The sequence below is a fragment of the Panulirus ornatus genome, chromosome 6, assembly GCF_036320965.1.
Source record: "Panulirus ornatus isolate Po-2019 chromosome 6, ASM3632096v1, whole genome shotgun sequence".
Taxonomy (NCBI): Eukaryota; Metazoa; Arthropoda; class Malacostraca; order Decapoda; family Palinuridae; genus Panulirus; species Panulirus ornatus.
The window spans coordinates 10,120,231-10,143,718 of record NC_092229.1 but is presented as its reverse complement, the minus strand read 5'-3'; the positions used below and the strand labels follow the sequence as shown (position 1 = coordinate 10,143,718).

General features: G+C 46.8%; 1 protein-coding gene across 4 annotated transcripts in view; it reads left to right on the top strand.

The window, feature by feature from the left end:
- dnc (phosphodiesterase dunce) overlaps positions 1-23,488 on the top strand; it is a 1,419,595-nt gene that overhangs the window by 520,660 nt on the left and 875,447 nt on the right. The window contains exon 2 of one of the 4 annotated variants that reach the window (XM_071662491.1): positions 12,140-12,885. The exons of 2 other annotated variants lie outside the window; for them this stretch is intronic. In XM_071662491.1, coding sequence (XP_071518592.1) covers positions 12,692-12,885 — 194 coding nt within the window. In that variant the 5' untranslated portion in view covers positions 12,140-12,691. Of the gene's footprint in view, positions 1-12,126; positions 12,886-23,488 lie in introns of those variants that run through there. One more of the 4 variants, XM_071662492.1, reaches the window with a different exon arrangement.

Genomic DNA, 23,488 nt, shown 5'->3' with positions numbered 1-23,488 from the left:
CCCAAGATGGGCCTTACCTTAGTAGCTCAGTTGTCTCTCGTCCGGCGCCATCTTTCGCTGCTTCTGTGTAGGTGCGTTAACCAGCACTAGGGAGAAGCGTTCCAGTTTTTGGCCATACGTAAGATGCGATCAGTTTGCTGAACCTGTGCTCAGTGTGTGTGTGTGTGTGTGTGTGTGTGTGTGTGTGTAGAAACAGCCCCACGCTGCTGCATGTTCACATCCCACTTGGACGTTTTCCCCATCATTTATAAAGCCGTTGGAATGGTCGGAACTTCGAGGACCTTGTACTCGTGAGGGCGGGGGGGAGAGAGAGAAGAGGTGGTGATGGGGTGGGGGAAAGAGGTTGGTATGGGGGGGAGGAAGAGGTGGGGGAAGAGGTTGGCATGGTGGGGGGAGGAAAGAGGTGGTGATGGGGTGGGGGAAGAGGTTGGCGTGGTGGGGAGAAGAGGTGGTGATAGGGTGGGGGGAAGAGGTTGGGATGGTGGGGAGAAGAGGTGGTGATGGGATGGGGGGAAGAGGTTGGTATGGTGGGGGGAAAGAGGTGGGGATGGGATGGGGGGAAGAGGTTGGCATGGTGGGGGGAGGAAAGAGGTGGGGATGGGGTGGGAGGAAGAGGTGGGGATGGGGTGGGGGGAATAGGTGGGGATGGGGTGGAGAGGAAGAGATGGGGATGAGGGTGGGGGAACGGTCGTTAATCTTCACTCTATGAATTATTGTGTGCCCTCTGGTGTAAGGTAAGAGCAAGTACTTTGTGTTAAAAGACATGAAGTTGGTACGTCATTTGTTGGTCCGTGTTCTTCCGGTACTTACTTTGTTGGTCCGTGTTCTCTCGGTACTTACTTTGTTGGTCCGTGTTCTTCCGGTACGTACTTTGTTGGTCCGTGTTTTCCCGGTACGTACTTTGTTGGTCCGTGTTCTTCCGGTACTTACTTTGTTGGTCCGTGTTCTCCCGGTACGTACTTTGTTGGTCCGTGTTCTCCCGGTACGTACTTTGTTGGTCCGTGTTCTCCCGGTACTTACTTTGCTGGTCCGTGTTCTCTCGGTACGTTCTTTCTCAAGACGTACTTTACACTTTCTTGCGTCAAGAGGACAGCAGAAACTTAGGAAGGGTCGTTGTCCTATCTGAAGTATTCGTTTACATGTTCTTTATCGTCTCCTTCGTAACGCTACAAGCAAGATGGTTTCGAATGTGTTTTTTTTTTATCCCCCACCCGTCGACACATTCTCAAAACATAATTCCCAGCTGGTCAGTCGTTCCCCCACCCCAGTTTTTGTAGTGCTCCGCAAACCGTTCCAATTTGAATTGGCTAATTGTCGTTAATTGTTGTTGGTTAATTGCATTCCAGCAAGAATGATTGATGATCCTTAAAAAAAAAAAAGTAATAATTGATAATTTCACTGTAATTGGCGTAGTTTGTGGCTGAAACGAATCACTGGAACCAAATTTCACTATTTGTAGCAGTGCCCTGCGTTGCGACTGCAGAGCCGTGTGTACGTCACTGTACGATGAACTGTATTTCAGTGCACTGCTTGTAGAAGACGTAGGATGAAAAGTTTACACCTTTCTCCCCATATGCGACAATATATTCTGGGTGGGTATTAATTACTTCGTTTAGTGATACACTACGTGTGCTTGGATATACAGCAGTGCATCTCAGTGTATTACTAATCATACAGTAGTGTATATAGACGTTGGTTCTGGTTGCTGGGTAATACAGTAGTGCATCGCTGGGTATACATATGTATTGTTCAGCTATATGTATGTACAGTTCCTGTCAGGGTGGGTCCACGATTAGAACTCTTGATCACGGTATTAACACATGGGCACGTCTCCGCCCTGCTTCGACGCTTACGTGGTGCCGAACTGAGCTCCGTCGTGTTGCTCCTCCCTGCGTACCAATCGCCAGCTTTCGTACTATCACCAGCATTGCTTAATACTGTTCGGGATTAGTTCAGATTTGCAGGGGATTATTCGCATGTAGGTGAGGATTAGGAGGCGGGGAAAGGTCATGTTTGTTCCACTGTAGTTGAGGCCTCCGCTTCGTCAGGAGGAGAAAGAGGAGGTGGCCCTTTCCGTCTGGTTAGTTGAGGTCTCCTCTTCGTCAGGAGGAGGAGGCCCTCTCCGTCTGGTGTCTGGACGGGACGGGTGTCTCGCCTCTCCAGCCCAACAGGGCGCCTGGTGCCACTATGAGCTGACCCTTCCCAACAAAAATGAATCGACTCGTTTCTGGAGATGGACGAAACTCGATCTGATTTATCGCGTTGCATGGGACTTGTCCTCCCTCAGTATTGTCTCGGTTTTATGAAGAAAGTTCTTTTTTTTCCTTATTGATTGGTTTAGGTATGTGTACGAGATCATCTTTTCATCACAATTATCATTGAGCAAACAGCCTTGTTGGTTCCTATGTTGGCTTGTGTATCGTATAGAAGGTGAAAGGTGATGTGTTGAGAGATGTGTGAGCATTATTTGAGTTCGTGGATCCAGAGATGACGCAAGCGGCCTTCTCTCCCGACTGGTGGGAAAAGCTTCGGGGGGCGGCAGGGTCAGGCCTTCGCCCGTGACCCCACATGGGCGTCGGGGCCAGTCCTGCCCATTCTCAGGGTAGGGACGGGTGATCATCATGGTTCCACCCGTGTGCTGCTGGCTACACCCACACCCGTATGCTGGCTACACCCACACCCGTATGCTGGCTACACCCACACCCGTATGCTGTCTACATTCACGCCAGTTTACTGTGTACATCCACACCTTTGTACTGTCGGCACCCACACCTGTGTACTGTCTACATCCACACCCGTGTGCTGGTCACACCCTCGACTGTGGACTGTCCACACCCATACCTGTGTGCTGGCTACACCCACGTCCGTGTACTGTCTACACCCACACCTGATGTATACGCTGCCATGACCCCCTGCATTACCCGGTCTGTCTCTAACACACACACGCTTCTAAAAAGCGTATTCACCTTCCTCACACTTGATCCTGCGAGCACCTTCGCCCTATGGTGCCAGTGATGCCTTTGTGCGCCCTTCACACGCCCACGCCCTCTGGACCAGCTCACACCTCCAGATAACCACTCCTTCCAGGTGTCTATACGTCCTCCAGAGTCCTGTCACTTCCAGACGCCTTTACGATTCAGATGACAAATCTTTCTGACGGCAACACAGTACATCCATACTTCCAGAGGACCGTCTCTTTTAGACTTCCTGGGCCTTTCTACCATCATATTTTCCAGGTGCCCATTCTTTCCATATTTCCATCCTCTGCTCTGTGGGGCTGTTATGCCATACCTCCAAGACTGTTAATCTTCCTAGCCCTTATAGCAAAACACACTTTCTCCATCTCACGAAAGAGATTAAACGACCAGCGCGTCTTGTGTTCTATTCCAGTTAATCCTTCTTCTTCATTTCCCAGCATACCACACTTAAACATCCCTCCTCCCCCCGTAGATGTAACCAGTCCACGTCCCTAAGTTTCGACGATTACCCCAACACGCTGGTGAGAACTTGACTCCTCGCAATCGCCTTTAGCGTTCTTGAACATGACGGTAGCGAGGCGTGCCCCTCTCTTTGAGTGCCAGTGTCAACAAGTAGAAGGTATTGGCTTGGAATTGCCACTCGTCCACAAGTGGACAGAATAAATATATGAATATATATATATATATATATATATATATATATATATATATATATATATATATATATATATATATATATATATATATATATATATGTTAAATGATGGGTGATTATGGCCTGTTTTGATGGATTTTAGCGAGAGGGTAAAAGTATCGTAAACAAAGTGAAAATATCGTACCGAACGGATGAAGTTACCGTACCGAGAGTTGCTGTTGAATTCGAGAAGTGAGATTATTATTATCGTGAGATGATTAATCAAAATGTATTGCTGAGGTTTTTGACGTGTGTTATTACCGTGTTGAGAGAGTCACTACCTAAGATGTACGATGATTCGCCCCCTTTTTTTTTTCTTCTTTCATGGTTATTGTGCTTTTTTTATGAGTCGAAATTATCGTACTTTTAGAGTTAATATTCTTCAACGCCTGGCTCGAATCGGTTGTACTCTTCTTATCAGTTGTCATCTAATTCAGCGGGTCAAGTCATCCTGCTTAATGGGACAGGACATCCTGCGTCCAATGGGGATAAGTCAACGTTACTCATAAGATAGATTCAGCGTATTCAGCGAGTCGATTCACTGTATCCTGTGGGGTCAGAACGTCCCCTGTGGTGAGCTTTGGTCATCGCACCTCATTTTAAGACCTGGGGTCAGATTATCGTACTCGTTAGTTCATTATCGTTAATCAGTGGGTCGAACTACCGTGTACCCAATGGGACTCCATCATAAAACTGCGTCACCGTACACGCGCTGGGACGAGTCTTCGTACCTTACGTAAGGTCATGTTATCGTACTTTGGTGGGTTAAGTCTAGCAAGTTTGCTCTCAGGGTGACGCTATCATCATACTTCGTACATCCAAGTCGTACTTGGCTGGTCGAGTCGTTGGATTTCAAGGGCCATCATCTTGTTCAGGAGCTCAACAACTCTTCGTCGTGGGCGTCGGTGTCCTCAAGGACCCTGTGCCGCCCTTGCCAGCTTCAAATGTTTTGATGGCCGTCCTGAATCTCTTCTCTGGACGTGTCTTAACTGACCTTGATTCCCCCAGATTTCTCCCATTTTCCCAATATATATATATATATATATATATATATATATATATATATATATATATATATATTATGAGTCCACGGGGAAAATGAAACACGGTAAGTTCCCAAGTGCACTTTCGTGTAATAATCACATCATCAGGGGAGACACGAGAGAGAAATATAAGTCAGTTGATATACATCAAAGAGACGAAGCTAGGATGCCATTTGGTAAACATGCGATTGTGGTAATGATTTTATGTCGTATGAGTGTTGCTTTATTGTCCCGATACGCGGGTGGGTAGTACCCGGTGTAATATATATATACCTCCTTGGTCGGCAGCTGTCTACGTATCTACTTCCTAACTTAGAGAGAGAGAGAGACAGAGAGAGAGAGAGAGAGAGAGAGAGAGAGAGAGAGAGAGAGAGAGAGAGAGAGAGAGAGAGAGAGAGAGAGAGCAGCAGCAGCAGCCCCCCCTTTCCCTTGTCGACTTCCTTCTCTCAAAGGATCAGAGTCGAAAGATGTCTTTTGGTAAATTGAGAGGATTACATGATCGAACCCCTTAAGAAGAGAGAGACAGACAGACTTCTCACCAGATGGATTATATAGATTTCCCCCCTCGTGGACCACGTATCACTTCTTCCGTATCACTTTTTCTGCCGCTGTTCCTTCCTTCCAGCACCGTACTTGTGGCCACGATTATTTATCAGTTATTATTATTATCATTATTATACGCCAGTTATTATTAGTATTAGACGCCGTTTATACCGGGTGTGCGAAATTTTGGTGGTGCTATTTTGCGGGACGGTGCGAAGGATGTGTCGGGATTCGGGTGGATTTAGTTCGCATTTAGTTCGCAGTATAGAGGCACTCGAGTCGGATTAAGGTTTAAGAACGTGGTATATTACCCATCCTTCACACACACACACACACACACACACACACACACACACACATTTAGCGGCGCACCTCATACCTGACGTTATCAGATATGAGGACTTTATCTCAAGAACCATTTTTTTTTAGGTAAGGAGATAGCTAAGGATACATACAGCAGATACCCTCACACAGGATGATTTTGTTTTATAATGTTCTTGCATTCAGCATTAGTGGGGTAGTTCTTTTGAAGCATGGTGTGGATCGTGGTGGATTTAGTTATGAAGTGCGAGTTATATACTCTTTAAGTTGCGCTGTGTGTGTGTGTGTGTGTGTGTGTGTATGTTACTACAGTGAACATTTCTTTTGTAAGTAAAGACTTTTAGTGTCTCCTCTTTACTCGCGTGTGTGTATGTGTGTATGCGTGACTGGGTGCTAACAGCCTCGTTAGTGAGTGATCAGTCCCCATTAGGCCCCGACCACGCCTGGGGTACAACCCAACCCCCCACTTCCCCCTTTCCCTTATAAGGCTTGGCTATTAGCCTCGGAATGACTAGGTAATTTAGGATAATTTATGATTGCTTGTTTATTTTTTTCCATCAGGCTCTCCTCCCAATCTTTACTCCCCAGTGGATTCTCCCCATCTTCTCCCCAGTACCTTATTTTGCCCTCAGGTTGAACTCGTTACTTTGTCCCTACCTTCTCCTCCCCAGTGCCTTTTTTTCGTCAACCTCTCGACCATACTTCCTTCTCCCCGACCCCCGACCCCGACCTAACCTAACCTAACCTAACCTAACCTAACCTAACCTTCCCCCAAACACTCCTCCTCACCCGATCCTCCCAGTCCCCATCTTTTGATGTCGTAATGTAAGTCGCTATCGTGTGACGGTGGCTCTGTCTTCTTCGCCTCCCTTCCTCCTCCCTTCTTTCCCAGTGTCCACAATCCGTCGTGTATTGCGGCGTTTTAGCCAAATGAAAAAGATATCTTCATCAGATATCATCATTTTTATTTTTTTTTTTTTTTTACGTTTTATAAGCGGCGTCTCGCGTTCCCGATGCGGCCCGTATCGGATGTCGTGAGCGTCTGGTCTCCGATCTGAGACGCGTCGTGACGCGGCTACGGCATCCAGACGTCACTGTGACGCACGTCTCCTGATCGGTGTGGTGGGAAGGGTGTGAGGGTGGAGAGGGACCAACCTAATGGGCCACGAGTGGCGCATGACTCACTCACTGGCTTGACCTCCGTGTCATCATCATCATCATCATCATCATCATCATCGTCCCCCGCCACGAGTTGTTAGTGAAGATGTCGTCGTCGAAGTCTGGTGGAGTGACTTCCATTGACCACTGTTCGTTCTTCCTACTACCGCTGCTGTCGCAGCGTCACGAAGCAGCGCCTCTCTCGTTCCCCCACAGACTTAGAGAGAGACTGTCGTCAACTTTTCCTCTTTCTCTATCATTCGTAATATCCGCTCGGGCCATGATGACCTTCCAAACCCACCACCACTTTTGTGCGAGGGACCAGCGTCCCTCCGCTTTTGTCGCCACTCCCTTCCCCCGCCGTAGCTTCCTCCTCCTCCTTCTCCTCCTCCCTCTTCCTTGACCCCAGACTACCCCCAGTGTCTCGCTCAGGACCCCGTACTTCCTCCTTGAACGGCACGATGCCAGTTTTCAACTTCGAGGGGAATGAGAGTGCAAGCCATCTCAAACGAACTTCTTGTGTGTGTGTGTGTCCTTAACGGAGGACCTTAAGATGTTCATTGAGGGTAGGGTCTGTACAGCCAGCCGAGCTTGTGATGCAGCCGTGTGGACGGGAGGGCTGCATTGCTAAGAGAGAGAGACGCAAGCAGACAGACAGACAGACAGATCAGGTGTCGGCGGTGATGACAACCCGGCATTGTGCTGTTTTTTTTTTTCTGGGGGGAGGGGAGAGAGAGAGAGAGAGAGAGAGAGAGAGAGAGAGAGAGAGAGAGAGAGAGAAGGGGTAAGCAGGAAGCCCTGAAGAAGTGACTAACTACATCAGTGTGTCACTTGGTGGGAACCGAGCCTGTTGACTGCCAGTCACCAAGTCATCATGATAGGCCACACACTCGTCTGTCGTGTTCACGGTTTCCTCACCCACCTCACCCACCCACACCCACCTCACCCACCCACCCACACACACACACCATAATCTAGACAGCGCCTCAGAATTTTCTTGACAGTTCCCCTCCCTCACGTTATCTTCTTTGGACAGTCCCCCCTTATTATCTTCACACTTCCCACCATTATCAGTCTTGACAGCAGGCAGCATTCCCGCCCGCCCCAAGCGGCCGCCCCGCAGCATACCCCTCTCTCCCCATCTTGACAGCAGGCAAGCGGCCGCCCCGCACCACCCCTCTCTCCCCATCTTGACAGCACCTTCACCATATTCTTGACAGCTCCCCATTTCACCACCGCAACGTCTTTCACGTTGACCCCCTTCCCTCCCTTCCTCTGGTGCTTCCCTCCTGACACACGACACTTGGCCGTCTTGACAGCCACCACTTGACTCCAGGACAATCTTTACCCATTGCCTCTGAGCAAGTTATTCAGGAGGTTCATATAAACTTCTTATATATAAATTTCTTATAAAGGTCGTCTAAAATCAGACGTCGCGTGAAGGAAGTCCTCGCCGCAAGCGCCAAGGAAGACGTTATAAACAAGGAAACAAATGTGTTTGTGTTGTGTGTTATTGACCATTTGTGAGTGCGTGTTTGTACAGTGCGGGAGTGAGTTTTGTACTAGTTGTGGGGGGTCATCATGTGTGTGTGTGTGTGTGTGTGTGTAGGAATTGAAGTATGGTACATATATATATATATATATATATATATATATATATATATATATATATATATATATATATATATATATATACAAGGTTAAAGAGACGGGGCAACACGAGTGTAGAACTGTCTCCCCGTAACACACAAATAGTAATCTCGCGCGCGCGCGCGCAAACACACACACACACACACACACACACACACACACACACACACACACACACACACACCTGTTTGTTTTGCTGTAGCACGATATAATTCACGTGACCCTGGCAGCTCACGGCCCAGTAGGGTCCAGCCACGACACATTACTATCCTCACGGAGACGTGAATCCATGGATGTGTAAACAAACGCCCCTCGACACCCACCAATATACGACCATAGCAGCAGCAGCAGAGGGTAACGAACCCAGGACTTGAGTTATAAGTGTGCGAGTGAAGTTGACATGCAAGACGCCAGGTGTGTGTGTGTGTGTGTGTGTGTGTGTTTACTGTACGACTATCGATCTACATGTGACCCATGTGATCCGAACCTTGTGTTGGAGAATGTGATAGTGGTGGTGGTGGTGACGTCTGGGTGTGTTGGGGATTCACCATCATCAGCTGTTAACTCGTAAACATACGGAGATCTCACCAGCTGTCTATCGTTGGCGTACGGAGCGAATTCTGTCGATCTATTTAAGGTGAAATGGACGAGGAAGTGGTGGAAAGAAGGATGAACACCTGGGTTGGGCGTGGGCTGACTGCCACGCCCAGTATTCGAACCTATGCTAGTCCGACCCTCTCGGCACGCACACCCGGGTTCACCCATGGTCAGTAGCGTTAACCACTACACCACATTGGTGTGTGTGTGTGTGTGTGTAGTCACATCAAAGGGTCTAAGCGGGGAAGTCTTCACTGAGGCCCAGCATTAAGTCGCTACAAAGAGAAAGCTAAAGAAATAAAGAAAGAGAGAACGTAATACAATACTGATTACATAGGAAAAAAAAAAAACCTGCCCTGTGAAGAGGGTCGGGTCGCTAGCGTTAGCAAGGAAAAAAAAAGGAGAAAAAATTAGGCAATAATAAGGCCTGCCCATCACAGCAGCGCCCCCAAACCATGAGCTGCCAGCGGCCGCCACACACGCGCTGGTCATGTGACGCGATGGCTTGTTGAGTAAAATACCTGGTGTTGCTGCTGATGAGGGAGGGAGGCAATCATAAACCGGTTTATCGGGAGCAGAAGCCGATATATACACGAACTGTGCAAGACAGATATATGAAAAATGACAAGAAAAAGAAGATAGTTCTAGCGAGTTTAACGTCACTTTTCTAACTGTATTTTTCGTACTGCATTTGGACGATGTATTTGGCTCTAATTTTTTGAAAACTTGATTTTTTAAGTCTCTTTATATTTGTTTATTAACTTTTCGTGGTGTCATATTATTAGACTGACCCAAATATAAAGCGTTTTGGGACGTTTTTAAACGCACGAGTTTGTCTTGTGATGTAACTCACTACCAGGTGCTGGGTTTAAGAAATAAGCGACGCCGTTTTCTTTCCATTTGTTGCCACGGTTCGCTGCTGGAGACCGCAGCCGGGATTCCTTACCTTCCTAGTTAGTTCTGTGTTTGTGTGGTAAACTTTACGGTCCATGAGCCTTAAAAACCTTGCAGACCCCGTCATTATCAATGTCCAGGATCATAATTGCTCTCGATTTTGGCGCGTACAGCCATACCCGAGCCTTAGCATGATGGAATAGAGAATCGCGTTGTCTAACTATACCAAGTCCTGTACTTTTCCCGTGCCAATGTTTCCGTAAACCTTGATATGGACATAGAACACGACGCTTCAGCTACCTGGTCTCTTCAGCGTCTCGCAAGGAGCTCTGTCTTCCCCACGAGGATAAACGCGAAGAACATTACCGTTAGTGGTACAAGGTCGGATACATCGATAGCTGAGCAGCGAACTGGTATTTTAAGAAGGATCTAAATGGGTCATTTTCCCTTACGCCCGACATGCGAAGGTTATGTCCATAGGAATTGGATATGTAGGCCACTGCAACTGGTTTCTATGAGAAGAGTGTGAGTGATTTATGGAGAAAGGGTCGTGTAGGGCACTGATGAACGAGTTCGCATGGAATTAAAAAGGGGATTACAGCGCGACCTCGAAGCTGACATGGGTGTCTCTGCCATTGAAGATACTATGAAGCTCGCAAGAGGGTAGATTTGGTGGCCTAAGGGCTGAGACTTCCGTCTTGAGAGTCGGTAATGATATCGATGTGGGCCAGCAGCATAAGCCCTTTTCGCGCAAGAATCCGTCAGTATATACCTAAGCAGTTTATTGACAGCATGTTGGTAACTACACTAATTAGTTGTTCCCATATTAGCCTTTAGTCCATATATAATATGTATGTGTGTGTGTGTGTGTGTGTGTGTGTGTGTGTGTGTGTGTGTGTGTGTGTTACCAAATGGCGTCCTAGCTTCGTGTCTTCGTTGTATATCAACTGACTGTTATACTTCTATCTTGTGTCTCCCCTGATGATGTGATTATTACACGAAAGTGCACTTGGGAACTTACCGTGTTTCATTTTCCCCGTGAACTCGTAGGAATATATATATATATATATATATATATATATATATATATATATATATATATATATATATATATATATATAATGTATATATATATATATTCCAGACTTTGAAGGTTCTTTTCCAACATGGTAACAGAGTGCTCATTGCTGGCATTTCTTCCCTACCATGCTGGGATCCTCGTTTTGAAGCTTTTGTATAAGCAAATCCTCGAAGTAAAATTCCTGTGAACACGATACGTGTTGCTGTGACGTGTTGACGGGCGAGGCGGGGAGGCCCAGGCTTACGAACCACCTGCTCAGGTTACCCCTCCCCCCCTTTCCCGGTGTTGTGGTGGGGGTGGTTCAAATGGCTGGTGATAACTACTGGTGTTAAGTTAGTGGGAGGGTGGTGGTGGGTAAAGTGGTATGAGGAGGTCGTGGTGGTGAGACCGATGGCCTGATTCGTTATTAGATTCACCGGGAATTCCGTCGAAGTTGACCTGTTTAAACTTCCTGGGTCCCTCCCTCCCTCCTCCTCCATCCTTCTCCTCCCTCCCCGCGTGCCCTTGAGCGAGCATAGCCCCGCCTTTGGGCCACGCAAAGCCTACCCTGTCGCCGCTTCTCTTCACTTGCGCTGATGGATTACGGGAGACGTCGGGTGCCGAGCTTATACATACATACATACAGTATACATATATATTCTGTTCGTCCGCGTCAATCTCTCTATTCCAATGGAGGATTCACGGGTATAGTATAATCACACATTGTTTCAATAGGGGTAATAATGCCATTCACTGTAGTTTGAATAGATGAAGAGAGGCGGGGGTACGTCGGTTCTGTGGTGTTGGGAAATGTAATGATTTGCATACGACAGAAAACCAGTGGATGAGGAGGGGGGGGGGGGCGGGTTTTGTTATCAAGGTGCCACCGCTGTCTCTCGTGGTGACGTGGCGTTACACGACCGGAAGCCGTTGTAACGTTCAGGCCGTAACAGTCGTGATTACGACCATAAAGACCCGTGTATGTGTGTGTGTGTGATGGGCTGGCCTTTTTCTTTTTATATATCATGGCCCTTTGGAAAAGGCCAGGCCATTATAACTCAAGGGTCGTGCGCGCCGTCGTCTTATCCGTGTGTGTGTGTGTATGTGTCGTGTCGTGCCGTAGTGCCCAGTGTGATCATCGTGTTAAACTACCCTATGGTCATCCCAGGTTAATTGGTGATTTATCTTTCCCCTCCCACAGTTGGAGGTAGTACAGCGCTGCCTGAGCGGCGTCGCGAACTTCAGTGAGTGGTTCTGAAAAGTGTGTGTTTTATGTGTCTTTAATGCCCTGCTGACGGCGCGTGTGCGTGTGTCTCTCTCTTGGTGTGTTTCTCTCTCCCCCGCACACATAGTGAAAAGAAGAAGCTGGTGGGAAAGACTGAAGAAGAGAGAGAGAGAAAGAGAGAGAAAAGTCAGTGAGGAAAAAAAGGAAAGTGGTAAGGTTCGTAGTATTCTGATGGCAGCCGGAGAAGTAGCGCTCGGCCAGGCTTACAGGGGCGTCTGGCCCCACACGGCCGCCTCGTAATGCCGTTGCTTCCGCCGCCCCTCAGCCCACAGTGTAGCCCGCGGTGGCGTAGCGAGGAGCCCTCAGGTGTTGGTGGTGGAGCCCTCAGTGTCGGTGGAGTCCTCAGTGTGGGGTAGTGAGGAGGAGGGAGGAGGAGGAGGAGGAGGGCCTATGTGCAGTGTCGTGGTGGAGGGTGCTCGTGGGAGGCGGCGGCGGGGCGGCGGCGGCGGGAGGCGCTGAGGGAGAGCCATGCTGTCGGTGATGGTGTCTGTGTGGTGGGCTTGGCTCACCGCCGCCCACCAACCCCACGAGGGCGTCCCCTCACGCAAGACGTGCACCTTCCAGGAGGGCACGCCCACCCCGTCCCCGCAGCGGCCGCGCAGGGCCTCCTCCAGGATATGCCGGAAGTGTCGCAAGTTTCGCGACGGACCTCGACGACACAGGTAAGGTAACAGACGGTGCACGCGACGACACAGGTGAGGGACAGACGGTACACACGACGACACAAGGTAAGGTACAGACGGTACACGCGACGTACACACGACGACACAGGTGAGGTACAGACGGTACACACGACGACACAAGGTAAGGTACAGACGGTACATACGACGACACAATTAAGGTACACGATCTTGTTGTGGCCCTGACGATACAACTACAACCTGCAACACGGTACACACGACCAACACAGGTAAGGTAATCTCTACGGTACAGGTACGACATGACACGCAGGCAGTGGCAGGTAAGGTACACACGCACCAACCATAACCCATACTTATACGAACACTGGCACAAAACAACGTTGTGGGTCATGAACACGCTCAAGGTATTCCTTCCCCAGCAACACCATACTGTGGTAGACATGATTTGAAGGGTACATATAGAGTGTTAGGGACTGGAGAGAAATGATGATTCATTACAGTTGATGTGTAAATAGGCATGTTTAGATACTTTACGGATGAATACGTAAGTACATGAAATCTACAGTACGAGCATAGATATGGTAATTTTCATTATACGAAATGCTAATTAGAGTTTAGGGAAATAGTATTGTTTTCTGTTCTGTTTTTTGAGTATATGGTGACTTTATTTTATTACTGTAACTCTTGGCATCACTCACTCACATTTCAACATGATGATGTATGATGATAAACCACACATGATTTACCCTGTAAACATCCCTGTAGCTCTGTCACCCTCAGCTAGCGAGACTTACCCCAACCCATGTGCTTATCCAGAGTGTAGAAATATATCCAACTGGCTTTGATCTCAAGCACCTCTGTGATTGGTTGACAAGCGACTGTCCTTTATCATCCAATTCTCTTACTATATCTGCAATGTCTCTTTTGTGTATTATCGGCCGAGTGGCTAAACAGGTCCAATGAACCGTTATTCATTGATTGATTTTTTTAAGTTTTGATTGATTTTTGATTTGATTTGATTTTAATTTGTGATCTCTATATTTTTTTATTTTCAATTTTTTTATTTGTTTTTGATTTGATTTTGATTTTTAATTTGTATTTATGTTTGATTCACCCCCCCCAAAAAAAAGGAACAGAGAAGGGGGCCAAGTGAGGATATATCCTCTTAAAGTTCAGTCCTCTGTTCTTAACGCTACCTCGCTAACGCGGGAAATGGCGAATATGTATGAAAAAAAAAATGTATTATCTTTATACGTCCCATCAATTTCCTGAGTGAGCTGTCAGTATGTGTGTGTGTCATTTGTCGGTAAATACAGTATCTTTATTTTCGTTTTTGTAATTCCAGGCTGCACTGTGGGGTATGCTAACGAAAGAATCCTCCTCCCGTTAATGTCATTAGCATTCATTAGCCAACTCAAAAGGTATACGAAAGAAAGGCATTACTCTTCTTTTTTTTCTTCCCCAGTATTTTTCATAAAGGGGTAACTCCTCGCCTTTTGAAGTTTATGTACGGAATTTTTTTTTTCTCTCTCTCTCTCTCTCTCTCTCTCTCTCTCTCTCTCTCTCTCTCTCTCTCTCTCTCTCCGAAGGCAAAATAGTAAGGCTAACGTAAAAAAAAAAAGGGGGGGGGGGGGAAGGAGATGTTGGGATTGGGGTTGGGGGGAAGGCGTAGGTTGTGTGTGTGTGTGTGTGTCTTTGAGCACCCGGATACATTAAGAGAATAGCCAAAAAAAAAAAAAAAAAAGTGTTCGGAACAGATGTTAATGTAAGTACAAAGTTATGTATGATGCTTAAGAAGGCTGTCCTGTCCTGTCCTGTTTGCAGACAGGCCGAGAATAATGGCAGAAGCGCGATAACAGACGCTCCTCCATGCTCAGTTGAAAGTAATCCATGCATGTCTTGTGCAAGATAGAAATGGCTGGCTGCTTGAGAGGGTGGGGTGGGGGTCGTACGTTTTAGGGAAGGTATTATATTCTGTTATATACTGTAAATAGTTGAGCCATGTCCCGTCTTCTGTCCGTAGATAAAATAGAGGAATTGGCAGTCGCACTTAAGAGGACTTGCCTCAATACACATATGCCAGAAATTCATTCATTCACTTGTCAGGACAGAAATTGCTGTCTGCTTAGGTGATATGTTTTCGGAGCAATATGTTATGGTTGAGTGGGAAGGCTTTCCAGGGGCAGTATGGATGGTATGCAGTGAAAAAATAGTGGGGGTGAGTGTGGTTACACCACTAAACAATGCAGTTCCGCCGTTCTCCGACGTGTCTGCTTAGTGTTAGTCCGAACTCAGAGGTCGATGACCAGCTGGTCAACGGCGCTTTGACCCTGCATGAGTAAGAACACAAGGGCTCGGAGGGTCCGAATCTGCTAGCTTATCGTTATTACAATGGTCACCAGAAGGTGAGGAGACGCTGTACGTAAACAAGAAAGCAAACATTGGTAACTTGACAAAGATGATCGTAAAGTTTAAATGAGAACAGTTTGATGTGAACTAGAAAAAGGTTTCGTGTGTGTATATATTATTTTTATTTATTTATTATACTTTGTCGCTGTCTCCCGCGTTTGCGAGGTAGCGCAAGGAAACAGACGAAAGAAATGCCCCCCCCCCCATACACATGTATATACATACGTCCACACACGCAAATATACATACCTACACAGCTTTCCATGGTTTACCCCAGACGCTTCACATGCCCTGCTTCAATCCACTGGCAGCACGTCAACCCCGGTATACCACATCGCTCCAATTCACTCTATTCCTTGTGTGTATATATATATATATATATATATATATATATATATATATATATATATGTATATATATATATATATATATATATATATATATATATATATATATATATATATAATTTCCTTGATGTATTGGCAGTTATAATGTATCTAAACAAACTAGGGAAAATGCAGCGAAGTAGCCAAAATGATCTGATGCTGTGACCCACAAAAACAAAGTGTCAACAGAGAATATCAGAAATAAAGCTGTTGTATATATGTGAAAATTTTGATTGAAAGAAAACATTTGAAATGACTTGATAAGAAGATAACAGTAATCTCCAAAAAGAAAAGATACGGAAAAATATATTTTTCTTAATTCAGAATATTTACAGTTGCTTTGCTGATAGTGCAACAGATGGTATAAGGTCACTGTCTATATAAATCCCACAGATGGGTGCAGTAAAGTGCACGTTTTGGCATGCTCAGGGTCGGCCAAACACGGCAGGAGACATCCACGCTTGGCTTCCTGTGTTTGTGTGTGTGTGTGTGTGTATGTGTGTGTGATATGAAGGCGGACGATCATAAGGAGCAAAGAAGGCAGGATATCGGCAAGCGAGGCAGCCGCCGGTGAGGGAAGAGAACCTGAAGATGGGATGAACGACAAAAGACTTTTCAGAAACGCGAGGTGACGCAGGAGGAAGTTGATAGATAATGAAGAATCGCGAAGCAATTTGGACCAAAGATGGAAATGAAGAAAGAAGCAAGTAAGAAACATAAAATGATTGGATCGAAGATGGAAAATACCAAAAGAAAGCAAGCAAGAAACTTAAACAAGAAAAGGCATGTTAAAACAGACATACAGAAGAAAGAACATCAAGGAACATTGAGGACAGCAAAGTAACAGAACTTCGTTGATGTGAAAGAAAAAAAAAATAGGTATATGAATACCCTTCCCCGAGGGACGGCCGATATATCAACATGTGCAGGAATGAACATCATGTTATACGTAATAAAATCTTTCTTGTTATGGAAGGCATCATGAAGCGGGCTGTAAAAAAAGAAAAAAAAAAAGATAGGCGTGCAGAGGTATTCCGATACTTTGGGCAGATATAACTTATGTGGGTGGGGTTTGGGGGAGGTAATATATATACATATATAGATACCTATGCTATGCTCTCCGTGGATGGAAGGGTTGGACTGAGAACCTAGAGTTGAGAAATGTATAAACGCAAGACTTAGGGAGGAGAACTCCGTTGTGCTTGGACGAAGAGGACAGAATCACGATTATAGAAGATACGAAGAAGAGAAACGAGAGTTGGATCCAAGGTTTATAGAACTAGACGAAGGTTTTATGTGGAGAACGGTTGATGAATGAGAGGAGACGAAGAGAGAACCAGTAGCCATGGTAGGAAGACCGAGAACCACAATGTAGAGGACTAGATAAGAAATTAGAAGTTTTCGCGTAGATCAAATTAACTTTCCTAAGTAAGTTCATTTCCTGTCGGTTTTTAAGTAAGTCTGTCCTCTTTCGAAGTGATTCATCCTTTAAGTAAGTTCGTCGCCTTTAGGGAGATTCGTCGCCTTTAGGTAAGCTTACAGGATTTTAGGGTAAGTTCGTCTTCCTCTTTGGGTTGCGTCGTTGTCTTTAGGTAAGTTCGTCCTCTTTAGGTAAGCTCATCTTCTTTAGGTTGGTCGCCCTCTCTAGGTAAGTTCGTCTCTTTAGGCAAGTTCGTCTTCTTTAGGTCAGCCTTCTGGCGTCATTAGGTAGGTTCGTCATCTTAAGGGAGGTTCTCCCTAAGGAATATTTTTCGCCATTTTTAGGTAGGGTCGTCCTCTTTAGGGCAGACTCCTCCTCGTCGTCTTTCAGCTGTTTCGTCTCCTCGTCGTTTCATGTTTTAAAATTGTTTTTCTGTGGGAAGATTATTTTTACCTTTTTTTTCTATCCTTCGTCTTCAAAGAGAGTCATGTGTCGCGACTTTATTCAGTCGTGGGGCGCCTTTTTGCGAGAGAGGGGGGGAACGAACTCCCCCGACTTGAAAGAGAGAGAGAGAGAGAGAGAGAGAGAGAGAGAGAGAGAGAGAGAGAGAGAGAGAGAGAGGGGTGGTGTTTCGAGGTTAGAAGTACAGAACAAAGACGGGAGGTGTGGTCACTGCTCAGCTCCCCCACTCCGCGTGGTCCCGCGTCAGGTAGCGGGAAGAGGTGAGATGGTAGCGTGTCTGTGCCACCTTCGTCTGAGGAGTGTTACGTGGGGCCCAGGTGTTGGAAACGGGTGTCGTAAACATAAATCCAAAAGTCCAAAGTTGTCTCGAAGCTCAAAATACATTATGCGTAGCTATTTACCAGCACCCCCCGTTTTCCATAAACCCTGCCATAACACATTTCGTCTTGGATCTTTTTTTTTTCATATACCTTGAACCACAACACACAAGTGACTGGTAATACCAGTGTTTATATCGGTAGCTTCCAGGGCTCTGTCACGTCTCAGTGCATCTGGCACAGGATTATAATCAAACAAGTTTTAGCTGATTAAAGTCATGGGGAACATTTTAACTGATATAAGACACTACTCACTATTGCACCATCAACCCATGTGTCACCTAACGTACATATGAGTGTACGTTTTCTCCACACCCTCACAGGGGAAAGGATAGGAGTTAACATACACCATGGTACAAATGGACATCGTGTGTAGGTGTGGCTGATATTGGCCCAGTGGCCTTGTGAGTATTTGGGATGACACGACCATCCAATATAGCAACAACATCTGCTGATGACATGATGGGGCAACAACAGTAGCAGCACCTGCAGCAGACATGATGGGGGCAGCAGTAGCAGCAGACATGATGGGGGCAGCAGTAGCAGCACATGCAGCAGACATGATGGGGGTCAAGAACACCCCCAGCAGACATGATAGGGGCGGCAGGTAGCTTCAGCAGACATGATGTGAGGGGCTGGTCGAAAACAACACCTCACTGCTGCAGACATGTAGGGAACAACAGAGGGTTCAAGAGAGAGAGGGTCTGGCCTCGCCCTCTCCATCAGCATTCCAACACCGTCCACGTCTTTGAGGTTGTCCCATACCTTTGTGATCCATACGTATGAAGTCCTTCCCTGGAGAAAGAGAGAGAGAGAGAGAGAGAGAGAGAGAGAGAGAGAGAGAGAGAGAGAGAGAGAGAGAGAGAGGAAAAAAACACCTGAGGAATGGCATTGTGATGATGGTAGTGGGGCGTCTCTTCCCTTTTCGTCTCCTCTCCTTTGTGCCCAGACTCCCGCGTGTGCAGAAGGGGGGGCGAACATACAACAGGTCTCAAGATCCCCCCCTTGGGATGCGAGCGGTGAAGTTCCCATAGCTCGCTGTGCCAACCCTCGACCCAGCGTTCATCAGATTTGAGAAGCTTGTCCTTGTGTTTCCCTGTGTGTGTTTTGTTGTGTTAGTTTGGTTGGTCGGTGTCGTTCATCTTGTCATAACGCGATCTCTTGATTTGTGCCCCGATGTCTCTCTCTCTCTCTCTCTCTCTCTCTCTCTCTCTCTCTCTCTCTTGGCTTATAAGTGTACCACTTATTGCACTGCTGTAGTGAAGGTCACTTAGTTCTGTAGTGTACATTTTTTGTGATGTCACTTATTGCAGTGATGTCACTTTTTGCAGTGATATCACATGTTTGACTTGTTGCAGTGATGTCACTTGAGGGTATCACTCGTTGCAATCGAACATTTCAACGTTCATGTTGGAGGGGAGAGACTTCGTCGTACCGGAGGGTCGTGCCGGTCGTGCTCAAGGGTCGTACTGGAGGGTCGCCCCCCGGTCGTGCTCAAGGGTCGTACCCTCGTGCTTAAGGATCGGTCCCGCCCCCCCGGTCGTGCTCAAGGGTCGTACTGGAGGGTCGCCCCCCCGGTCGTGCTCAAGGGTCGTACTGGAGGGTCGCCCCCCCGGTCGTGCTCAAGGGTCGTACCCTCGTGCTTAAGGATCGCCCCCCCCCCGGTCGTGCTCAAGGGTCGTACCCTTGTGCTGAAGGGTTGCGCCCCGGTCGTGCTCAAAGCTTTGGTCGTACCCCTCGCCCTCGGGGATGGCTCTGAATCGCGTGTTTGTAACGCCTTTTCTGTGTCGCTCTGCCCATAGAGCCAGCGACACGGCAGTCGTAAACAACACTGGTGTCATTTTACTAAACTCCTGTATGTGTGGGGAAGGAGGCCGGGGTTAGAGGGGGTTAGGAACCAGCCCCGTTACGAATAGGGTCGCCAACACCAGCGGCGTCACGTTACACGGGGTGAAACTGCTGTTACATGACACTCTTGTCATGTCACACGTCCGCTGCGGTGAGGTCATCTCGCCACGCTAGCCGACCGTGCACTGTCATCGCATGACGATTGAAAAGGAAAGAAAAAACGAATGATTTGATGTCATTGGTGTGTGCCATTCGTCGGCATCTTTGCCACTTGTGGAAAAAGGGATGTCGTGACGATTAACGCGGGTTGGTGACGCTGGTGCTTAACGAGGCTAATGTCATTTGATACGTTTTTTTTTTTTTCATTCGGGTCACAAAATGACAAGTTTGGTACCATGTCGATGCTCTCGCATGATGAAGACGTGCATGTCATTTAATAGTGGTGGACGCCTTTGCGACAAGAGACGTTAGCTAACGCACGTTTTACGTTAAGTGGTTGTTGGAGAGCGAGAGAGAGGTTGTTAGGAATGCCCTTAAAGCCAAAGATCAGGGACGTCTGTGCATATGGACGACCAGGAGAGGCTGTCGCACTCGTCTTGAATATAGGAACGCCTTGTGTGACGCATAACGTATTTGTCACGATTACGGGCAAGTGTCAAGCGTTGGGTGAGGGAGAGTGGGAGTCGGAGGAGGAGGAGGAGTGTTTTCCCGCACCCGACATGCCTGATCCCTTGCCTGCATGTGCCTTGGAATGGCAATGGTACAGATTGCACTTCTCCAGCAACCTTGTAGGTGCCCTACCTCCTCGACCTGCTCGTAGACCAAGCTCTCGCGTTGCCTCCCTGTTCCGTCAGGCTGTTGGAGGCCGCGACCTACGTATGTAGGCTGACGGTAACCCTCACATCCTAGTTGGTCTGGTACTCTTCGAAGAGTATTTAATGGTCTCCACAGAACGGCGCGTATTGCTTCCAATGGCTGCCGGTGATAACTCGTTATAATAGACCCGGGGGTCGTACGTTCAATCTCTCGTACTTAAAGCCTCATTCGACATCGCTGGTAATGATTTCAACAGAGTTATGCCGTGCCTGTCGTACCTTTATGATATATAGGGAGACTTGGCTTCTCAAGAAGATCTTTTCCAAGCGTGGATTATGTTTCGTGTTTACAGTCCGCGTTCTAGAGAGTTGAGTACACACAGCCTCATTGTTGTCGATCATCCCTTTGTGGGTTTTTTTTTATTTTTATCTCTTCAGTAGTGTTAGTGTGTGGACTGTGAAGATCCTTTGCACGATTTCAAGCTGTGCAAACTCGTTCCTCCCTTTTTTTAAAGGTGATGTTACCTCGAGACCGTTTTTTTTTTTTTTTCTGTTTTTGGGTGAGTAACATCACCTTTAAATCATCATTGGGGTTTATCTGTGTTGTCTTTGTAAGGTCTTGCAGCTCCAGTCAAGCCTCATCTGGTTTTGGATGAGGTAACTTTCTTGGGTTTTGATGTGTTCACTGAAGGTGAGGTCAGGTCAGGTAAGGCCACTGGGACATTAAGACTTCAAGGTCTTTCAAGTCTATGCTGCTCCATGGTATGGTGGTGTTCACTTTCCGATAATCTTTAGTGACTAAAACTTTAGATTTCCCCCAACGGAGAAGGTTATAACTATTCACCATTAAAAAGTATATATATATATATATATATATATATATATATATATATATATATATATATATATATATATATATCAGCGACCAAGAGGAAGACGTGTTCTATGTATGTTTGTGGTTCCTCAGTGCCACGAATTGTGGATTCTCATTACTTAGATATGGCATGATCTGCCCTAATGGAACTGTGGTCTGTGTTTTGCGTCTAAAGATAATAGAATAAATTATAGTAGAGGTGCTGTGCGTGCAGGTTATTTTTTTTCCTTTTCTTTAAGCAGAGTTTTTCTGGGAAAATGCCTGATTTGCAAAAACATGTTCCCACGTTACTAGTTTTTTTTTTGGTCTGTCTGCGACGCCGACGGCGGCGCGGCATTTTGCTCAAAAAGGCTTTTCAGACGAGGGTGTGTGTGTGTGTGTGTGTGTGTCGCATCAGCCGTGTTACTCGTTGGCTCTGCAGTGCCTCTGTGATATGACCGGTACGGTCAAGCAACTGAGAGAGAGAGAGAGAGAGAGAGAGAGAGAGAGAGAGAGAGAGAGAGAGAGAGAGAGAGAGGCAGGCGTGATCCCCCTTTGCCCTTAAAACCATGTGTAGTCTCTGTCTACGTAAATAATCTTGTCTGTCGACGTAGATGATCTTGTATTTGGACTGAATGAAGTTAGTTGACTTGCGTCTTCGTCTCGATGGTTTACGACGTCGTTGCCGGTGATCGGTAATGATGTCTGGGAGGACGACTTTCCCTCCTCCTTTACGAAGAACTTGACGTATGCGATTCGGTTTCCGAATTGTGGATGACAAGTGCAGGCTCTCTCTCTCTCCTTCCAGAGGCTGTGTGTGTGTGTGTGTGTGTGTGTGTGTGTGTGTGTGTGTGTGCTAATGGGATTTTTGCATTCCTTTCGAAAGCCAGAATTCCAAGAGTTCTGGGTCCTGGAGCAGAATCCTTGGGCCATGATGTCAGTGACCCCCTCACACGGAGTCCCCTTTGCGGTGGTCGTGTCGAAATCAGCTATGTGAAGCATTGGGGAGGGTCAGGAGGAACGACTTGCAGTGTAGGAATAAGTCGTTTTGGGTCGTTTATCTTCAAGGTGATTGATTCGTAACCGTGTCGTGAACACTTGGTTCGAACCGATTCTCCTGGTGTCTCGCTCGTCTCGCTGCCCTCATCCATGTATGGCACGTGCCTCCTCCTCCTCCTCCTCCTGTTCGAAGTGGGCCGATGGTGCATACCGGCAGCAATTGGTTGACATTTAGCCTACGAGGAGATGGATATGTTCGAGATATCCCTCTCTCTCTCTCTCTCTCTCTCTCTCTCTCTCTCTCTCTCTCTCTCTCTCTCTCTCTCTCTCTCTCTCTCTCTCTCTCTCTCTCTCTCACTCATCCTTCCAGAGTCTCGTATGATATCTGAGGCTTATTGTTCATTGTCCTCTTCAAGTCTCACGACAGGTTTTTGTCTTCGTTTGTTAAGTGAGTTGTAACTTCTTTTTTTTTTTCTTTCTTCCTCCCTCCTTCAGGAGCTCGTATAACTCGTCCATGCCTGCCATAAAAGCAAGCGTTTTCCACATTCTAGTCTCAGACCTTTTTTGTTCTTTTATTTTTTGCTCCTTTCACAGGTATGTTTTTAGTTGCATGCTTTGGAGAGCTTCTGCAGCCAAATATTTCACATATTCCTCTGATGTTTCGCCACTAAAGGAGAGGGGTTGTGCGGAGGGGTGGGTGTGAGGTGTGTTGGAGGTGATATCCCCATTGGACCGCAGGCAGCTCCTCATTTATGTCTTGCCAATTATACACGCCCACTGCGGAAATTGAAGTGGGGTGAAATTACCCGCGTGGCATCGTGTCTTATTTCCTGATGGTTTACGTACCCTTACGTGTACTTGACACACCACAAAACGGGGATCAGACATTCTCCCATGTGCCCCACCTCTCTCAGCACATTTACATCCAAAAGTCTCTCTTTTACAAGCTTGTCACATGATATGCAAATCTATTCTACTAGGATGTGGTCAGGTGTATGGTGTATTGTGACGAGGATGTGATCAGGATAAAGTGTATTTGGAGGGTAATGTCGCCT